The sequence below is a fragment of the Carex rostrata genome, chromosome 17, assembly GCF_964058835.1.
Source record: "Carex rostrata chromosome 17, lpCarRost1.2, whole genome shotgun sequence".
NCBI lineage: Eukaryota > Viridiplantae > Streptophyta > Magnoliopsida > Poales > Cyperaceae > Carex > Carex rostrata.
The window spans coordinates 6,806,568-6,815,221 of NC_135934.1; the positions used below are offsets into that span (position 1 = coordinate 6,806,568).

The 8,654-nt window shown below is 35.6% G+C and overlaps 1 protein-coding gene across 1 annotated transcript; it reads left to right on the forward strand.

Annotated features, from left to right (window-relative positions):
• Positions 1-1,591: 1,591 nt before the first annotated feature.
• On the forward strand, positions 1,592-6,664 carry LOC144568404 (uncharacterized). The gene is made up of 10 exons (XM_078318751.1): positions 1,592-2,135; positions 3,042-3,179; positions 3,438-3,629; positions 4,023-4,160; positions 4,479-4,600; positions 4,700-4,832; positions 5,037-5,166; positions 5,275-5,354; positions 5,641-5,772; positions 6,151-6,664. Exons 1-10 carry the CDS (start codon positions 1,698-1,700, stop codon positions 6,394-6,396), a joined length of 1,749 nt encoding a protein of 582 aa, XP_078174877.1. The 5' UTR covers positions 1,592-1,697; the 3' UTR covers positions 6,397-6,664.
• Positions 6,665-8,654: the final 1,990 nt, after the last annotated feature.

Here is an 8,654-nt window from a genome sequence, read left to right on the forward strand (position 1 = left end):
GTACGTGTCTGGATCTGGTTCGGTCCGGACCCCTTTTTTTTTTTCTGTTTTTCTTTTCTTTTCTTTTTAAACCAATAAAATAAATCAAAATTCATTTAAACTAAAATTCATTTGACATGATTGCATATTTGAACTCAATAATTTTTGTTATAATAAAATATAAATCAAAATTACGAATTATTTTAAGAATTATTTTAAAACAATGTTGCTTAAATAAATAACTTTAAAATATCTTAAATCAATTATTCGGTCCGGGCGGGTAGGCGGGTTCACGGTCTGGTCCGGACGGGTCCGGTTTGGCACGGTCCGAGTTATCACGGATTTTTTTTTTTTCCAAAAAGACAGTTCCGGCCCGTTTTAACCCTTATCCGGCCAACCCGCCTACCCGTTTCAAACCTGACCCTGGATACGGTCCAGTTTGGTACGGACCACGGGCGGTCCAGTCCGGATCCGACCCGGGCAGGTGTTTTCAATCCACTAGGATTCTGCTAAAAAATTGGTAGTAATATAGTAATGCTTCTAAACTATTCTGACAGTTTTAGTATTTCAAATTAAAATTTTTTGATTAAAAAGGTCAAAAGACCTATCTTCATTGAAGAGAAAAAAACGTTAAATTACACCATGGATGTCATTTATTTCAAATTAAAATAGTTAGGCTTCCAGATCATTCATTATTTTATTATTGTTATTATACCTTACACGTTGCAATGAACATGTTCCATCATCAGAAATACAATAGAAGATGAAAAAATTGTTTTACAAATATTTCTTATTTTTTATCTTAAGATAACATTGTTTCTAGAAATGAATTCATACAAAAATAACATGTCTTAACAGGTTTCTTGACATAAATAGCTACTTAACAAAAATAAATCAATTTATTAATTGCTTGAAGGTCATTTTGCTATATATGTTAAGACTATTTTTTTACTTCTCTGACAGGTAGGACCCACAAGCTTCAATCCCTTCGATTTGGGAGATTTGGGACAGTTGGGTCTTAATTGTCATCCTTCAATTCACTTTCCTGCTACCAAACTCGTAATAATTACTACGAGTCAACTATTACATAGCTCCATGTAGGCATGTACTTTCGAATCCGTTCTGTCATTGACCATAAGTAGAATAACGTAGTAAAAGCGAGGTGTCTTTAAAATTTTAACCATAAACGTACAACCTGGAATCTGCTTCTTATCCTTCAGTTTACAATTTCTTCAAAAAAAAAGATTACAATTTAAGTCTTATTCACCTCCAGTAAAATAAAACCAGAGAGATCAGTATTCAGATATCCTTCCATGTCAGCGACTGTGAGAAATCAACGGTTTAAACTGCAAGAGATATCATCATCACAACCGTTTATGTTGCTCTTGCTGCGTGGCGCAGGTTAACATTTTCAACAGATAGATCAATCAAAAATATCATTGGAGAAAATCTCGTTTTACTAGTAGTTTCCCTTTTCGGCTTTCTAAAAACACAACCATCTTGCTTAATGGGCCTACTTACAGCCTTATAAAACATATGAACCAAGTTCATACTTAAAAACTACGCCGTCCTGTCCTCGCTTTCTCTTCCCTTTTTGTACTCCTATTTCGCTACCCCTCTGTTCATCACCTCGATTTCTGTATTGTGCTCTCTCTCGTTATAACGTAATAACCCGAGTTTTAACTGTAAACCATCTCTCTCCTCCCGTAATTCTCACCATGGAAGAGACCTCTCTGGTCGACTCCCTCTCCGCCACCTCCGCCGCGTCAGATCCAAACTATGGGTGGCAGAAGGTCACCTACCCCAAGCGCCATCGTAAGCAAGCAGCCGCCGATCCGTCGACGTCCGGTAACCAATCGACCAAAAACGCCTCCTCCGGCAATGTCTTCGCCACCGTGGAGCAGAAGGCTAACGAGCGCCACCGCGCGATCCAATCCATGAAGGCCGCGTCCGCACAGCCTTCGTCTGTTCCCAGAGGAGCGGGATCCGACGACGACGAGGATGACGAGGACGCGGCACGTGTCCAGGAGAACGGAGACGAAACGGCGGTGAAGAAGCCGAAGCAGAAGAAGCCTAAGAAGCCGAAGGTGACCGTTACTGAGGCCGCAGCTGGGATCGACGTGAATGATCTGGCAGCTTATATTGCAGAAATCTCGGTATGGGATCTGATCGGAAAAGAAATTCCATTAATTATTTCAATTTGAACGGTATAATTGTGTTGTAAACTCTAATAGCAAATCGTATCAATTCTTTTCAGAATTGGTCTCTTCACCAATTGCACATGCAAATCTGAATATAGGATTTTGCACCTGATTCTCCATTTCCTCGTGCATCCTATGAATTTGGATGAAATCATACTAGAGGATAGGTAGAATTTGGACTTTGCTTGGGGCAGTGGTAGAAAAAGAAATACTATTTTTGAAGTGCCTTTGGTATAAGAATTTCCCTTTTAGCTGGATTATTTACATGCATTTGTGCGAACCCACCGGTATACTTTTTGTACAATCATTCAATAACTGAATTGTAACATGGATTTGTATATATCGCAAAAATTGAATGCGCATAAATAAGCCAAAGTGAATGCGCATAAATCCTTTTTGGAGGCTTCGCAATCAGGGTATTAATTATATTGATAATATGTGTCAGAATAAGATTTATTTTGTGGGCCGGACTAGTGGCTGTAATTTTTTATAGCGAGAGAATCATAATACTAGATTGCTCGGAGGTAGCAGTAGAAGAAGAGTTCTTCCCAAAATGATACTTTGTCTATTAGTTCTCAATAACTGAATTTTTAGCATGTGTAGTAATTTTTTTATCATATGTGTCGCAAAAATTGAATGCGAACATCTAAGCCAAATTGAATATCCAAAATTGGCCTTTGATATCACCTTGGGCTTTGCAAAGTTTCTGTGTTACTTTTATTCCTCACGTGTGTTAGAATAAGACTTATTATGCGGGTCAGACTCTGATTGTAATTTTTGAACTTATTGTAGCAAACTTTTAGGCACATTTTGTTTTGAAGTATATTGAACTCATATTTTACCATGAACGCTTAAATGTAGGTTTCATATGAAGATAGGCAAGATATTCAGCTAATGAGATTCGCTGATTATTTTGGCCGGGCTTTCGCAAGTGTCAGCGCTTCACAATTCCCTTGGTTTAAATTTTTTAAGGAGTCTCCTGTTGCTAAGATCCTTGACGTAAGCCTTTCTTTCGCTATATGTACATATATTTAATAAAATTTTACCACATATGCCACATATGTACATGTTAGTGGAATAACATCACCGTTAAATTAAATAGCATAAGATATAACTTATACTATTTGCAATAATGCATTGTTTGCTTCTCCTAAAAGATTTAGGACACTGAGATAGCCCAGTTCCTTTATTGAGAATGTTGTGCAATCCTACAATTTCTCAATTAGAAAAATTCTAATTTAATTTTTGTAAAATCAGATGCCATTGAACCACATCCCAGAGCCAGTTTACAAGACGGCAACTGATTGGGTGGCACAAAAGTCTTCAGAAGCCTTGGGCGAATTTGTCATTTGGTCCATGGATATCATTCTTGCTGACCTTGCAAGTCATGTGGCAGTTGCGAAGGGCACCAAAAAAGCAACTGTTCAATCGACTCCAACTAGGTCTCAGGTCAGGTTTCACTGCTAATTACATAATTTGTGTACATTCATTTTTTCTCTTTCTTTTTTTGTTTATATTCAATTTTCTTTGGGTCATTTAGTGTAGCTGTGCAGATCATGCAAATATCTTGCACGCTTTTGGGAAAGATGTCTGAACCAGTTTTTTTTTTGTGTAGATAAGAGAGAGAGGAGGGGTAAAAATTTTCAACTTCTAACTAACTAGTTAAGAAAGGGTTAAATTTGACATATTTTACAGATATATAATAGAAATGAATTGTAAATTATTAACTCCTAGCAATTCTAAAGCACATTTTGTTATGGACTAAACTTGACACATCCAACCATTCTTTAAAAGATATTTTGCTTTCATCTTGAGTTCTCTAAATTCGATTTTGACTGACAGGTGGCCATGTTTGCGGTACTAGCGATGACATTAAGGCGCAAGCCAGAGACACTCATCAGTATCCTTCCGAAAATCAAAGACAACCCAAAGTACCAAGGGCAGGAGAAGCTTCCTTTTATAGTTTGGGTTATTGGCCAGGTACGTTTCTTAGCAATTTCATTTGTTGCATGCCATTAACATTGCCAGTTTTTTTTTTTTTTTGCAATTTATTATTTTCCAGTTTTGCGTTATAAGGATTCAATCATCATCTAGCAGCATTAAATTTAGATAGTATCATGATGTGTTTTATTGTAAATTAGATTTAAAGAGCATAAACTGCTATTATCTTGGTTCTTTATTGTTTTTAGAAAATGGTACTCATACCAATTTTTCCATTTTTTAATCTGGAAAGAAAGCGATGGTTAATATAGATAATCTTGAATGCCTACTTAACATTTTTCTGTTTCTTTCCAATAGGCTTCTCTTGGTGATTTGGCGGTTGGCACATATCTGTGGGCCCGCTACCTGTTTCCTACTGTATGTGGTAAATTGAGTGGCAACCCTCAATCAAGGGACTTGGTTTTACAAGTGATAGAAAGGTTCTCTTCCCCCCCTTTTTCTCTTTTGCTAAACTAAACCCTGTATTTACGCATCAACTCATTGTCATCTGAAATTCAAATTGCGTTGTAAAATTGTAGAGTTCTATCATCACCAAAAGCCAAGAGCATTCTCTCAAACAGTGCGGTGAGAAAGGGAGAGCGCCTGGTCCCACCTTCTTCATTTGATTTACTTATGAGAGCTACATTCCCTCCACCTCCCTCCCGTGTCAAGGTTTATTTCTCACCTTCATCTCTTCTTTCGCTCATATCCTCGAGAATACCTGTCATTACAATTAAAATCCCATAATTGGCAGGACTTTAAGCTTATGAATCTATTTTGTTCTTAAATTATAGTGATATTGAATCTTTTTTTTTAATGTTGCTGCGAAGATATATTGATTATATTTTGAAAATTAAATTAAATTTGATTATGCAGGCAACAGAGAGGTATGAAGCTGTGTACCCTGTACTGAAGGAGGTCGCTCTGACTGGTACACCTGGAACAAAAACAACAAAGCAAGCATCACATCAACTCTTGCCGTGTTGTGTGAAAGCAATGCAAGAAAGTAAGTTTTACCTAATTCTATAATTTGTAAGTTCTGTTTTCCATAGTATAGTGCTTATCAACGAGAATCATCATAGTAATAAATTATAAAAAAAATCATTTGTTACAGACAATCCAGAGCTAACCAAGGAAGCGTCTGGTGTTTTCTTCTGGTGCTTGTCTCAGAACACTGAATGCTACAAGCAGTGGGTATGTATTACAATAATTTTTGTGGTACTTCTTATGCAGGGGTGGATCTTAATGCAACCCAAGGGTGCTAAGCCACCCTTTTTATACAGTTCAGCTTCCCCCCATGAAATATCAAATGTGGAGTGTTGGGTTTAAATCCCACGTACCACTTATAAAAAAACATTTTTTCAATTTACATTCGAGCCCCCTCAATCCAAAATTTTCTAGTTCTGCCTCTGTTTTTATGAGCTTCAGGTTTTAATATTTACAGAGATGAGCCCTTCTGACCTTAATTTTGTTTATGTAGGATGAGCATCACATGGGAAATCTGGGTGCAAGTGTGGTTGTTCTGAGGAAACTTGCGAGTGAATGGAAGGAGCTTTCCCCCAAACTCTCCCCTGATGCTCTTAGGGAGACTGTTGCAAATATAAAGGCCAAGGTATAAGCTTGTACTCTGAACCCTAATTCAATGGAAATAATTACGCCATGTTGCTGTTTGGTTGAGCTGATTAACTAGGCCTCTAAATTTAAACAATCTATCCAGATGGCTTAAGAGTTGGTCCCCTTGCGACTATCCAATTTTTTTCCACTCTCTTTTCTTTAGTATGACATAACTTTAGACCTCAACCAATCATGAATAGCTTAGGCTGGCCTGTTTGGTCTCTCTTTTCCATTGTCAAACAATAAAATATGAGTGTAACAATTGTGGCATGTTGATCCGTTAAAAACCCCACAGAATAATTCCATAGGAATTAGACATTTAAATTACTAAATAATAAAATTACTGGAGAAACTAAATTCCTTTGTGCCTGTACAGACTGAGGAAGCACTTGACGAAACAACTGATCCAGCCAAGCTAGCTGTACTAAAAGAAACTGACAAGCTCTGCAAGAGCATTTTGGGGAAGCTGTCCCGTGGCTTCAGCTGCCTCAAGGGCGGTGTTGTAGTTTTTCTCCTGGCCTCTGTTGCGGCCGGTTTTGCGCTCTCTCCCAATGCTGATTCGTATGACTGGGACAAGCTTCGTGCCATGGTCACCTCCTCCACCCAGTCTTTCTATAAGTGAATCGAAACATAAGAAAAGGGGTAAATTGGTCTTTATTGTGAGAGAGATAGGAAATATGGGGATTAGGGGGAATGAAACCGAATTGAGTAGAAAATGTAGTTGCTCGGTTTAAGTTAACCATCTTAGGGTTTTAATCGGATATCGCAGAATCCAAAATTTCAGGTCAGTAATGAGAGATTTTAGCATGGTGGTTTTAAGCAGACAGTTTTGTAATAACCTTATGTTTCCTTCCCTTAAATTAATCTATCTAAAAAGGTTTGGATGAAAAGCGTGCTTTTGTTATGTGGTTGCTTTGTTTTGCAAAAGTGTTTGTGTTTTTATATTTTTATTAGATTTAGCTTCGTTTTTTGTTATCAACTTAGGTCGATTTGTCTTTTCCCAATGGATTTATCTTTTAACCGCTAAAAATGGTTTTCTTTAATATCAGATATTGTTTATTGCACAATAAAATAGTATTTCCGAGTAGAAATTGATTAGCAACTTTTGTCCCTAAAAATGGTTGTCAATAATTAAAAGGGACGTGATATGAGTACCCACATTCTCATCTCTCATTATCTTCCTAATTTTATTTGTTCAATCTTATTCATATTTTTCATGATCTATAAGAAATTTTGTGATTCTAAAACTACGAACGTTTTTTACGCAATTTTATTTTTCAAATGAGATTCATGATGACATACTTTCGAGCTTGTCATCACACAAGTATTTATATCTCGTCATTTAAGTATTTATACCTAGTATTTTACACATATGATACTGCTGACATTTAAAAGTATTAATATCAAGTATTACAAGTATTTATACCTATGCACGGAAGTATTTATACCTATGTGGTCAATTATTTTTGTTAGAGAAAGGTTGATGCAGGGACGATTAGGGAAATGTGATGCGAAGATGCGGGGTCCACGATTAGGGATAAAATACTTACAAGTATAGGTATAAATACTTGTACGATGAGTTATAAATACTTGCACAATGAGGTATAAATACTTATGTGACAATGAATCCGAAAGTACGTCATTATGGATCTCATTTGAAAGATAAAATTGCGTAGAATACGTTCATGGTTTTAGATTCGCAAAATTCCTCATAGAACGTGAGAAATGTGAAAGATATTGAAAAAAAAAACCACCTCTAAAAACATGTATGATTCTTCTCCCATGTAGTTTGAGTGGTCCCTCTATATAGTTATATCAAGTTAGACATGCAAGTATTAATATCTTAATTTGCAAGTATTAATTTATTATCTTCCAAGTATTTATACCCATGAATTTAATTAAACTTGAAAAATCACAGTGTTGTGAATAAATTTAATTAAACTAGTTAGTTAAGTTAGTTTATGAGAAGTTAAAATCTGTTTAAGAGATGGGGGTACAATGCGGGTACTGGAGTGTGGAGATTGAAATAATTATTCTAATTAAAATTGTATGCTCTTGCATTAACTATTTCAAAAACATCATTAACAGTATACACAATTTATGTTAATATCATTAAGTTCTACTAAATAAAAATTTGGGCAGGTTTTCTAATAAAGGAAGATTTAAGTAATTAACAAATCTAAGCAACTAAAGTATAAGCTCGATTTTCTAATTTGGTGTACAGTCGTTTATAAGCTTTTGTTATAAAGGTTTTGTTATTTGGATTAATAAAAATTAAAATTTTAAATTTTGACTGGTACGAACAATAAGAATTCAATATGTATTTAATTTTGTCAAGATTAAATGATATGAAGTATTCTTAAATTCCATATTTAATTTTCATCAATATGTATAGTGATGGGATTGATGTAAATTAAAAAAATGAACAGTGATTTACGGATAGGTAGTTTGAAATTAAAAAAAAGTTCATATATCTTTTGCATTTGCATAACATGCTTGAAAATCGAGGAGTTTGAAGCAACCAATCCAGCCAAGCTAATTGTACTGAAAAACACTGACAAGCTCCGTGAAGGCATTTTATAACAATTGTTGCTGACTTAATTCAGATTTATTAAAAATCCCTTAACTGAATTGGAAGCTCGAGAAAATATGGCGAATGCCATAATAAGCCATGTGAGAAAACAAACCCGTGATAGAATTGAGCATGTATACTTCGCTTAAAATGACATTCAACAGCTGGAGAAGGATTGCATAGATAAGCAGAACTATCTAAATAAATTTAGAGTTTTATGTAATTGCAAAGATTAAAACTGTGATTCTTAGTATATAATTGGTAGTGACACAGGAATTTGAGAATATGTTATATCCTCTGTTATATCA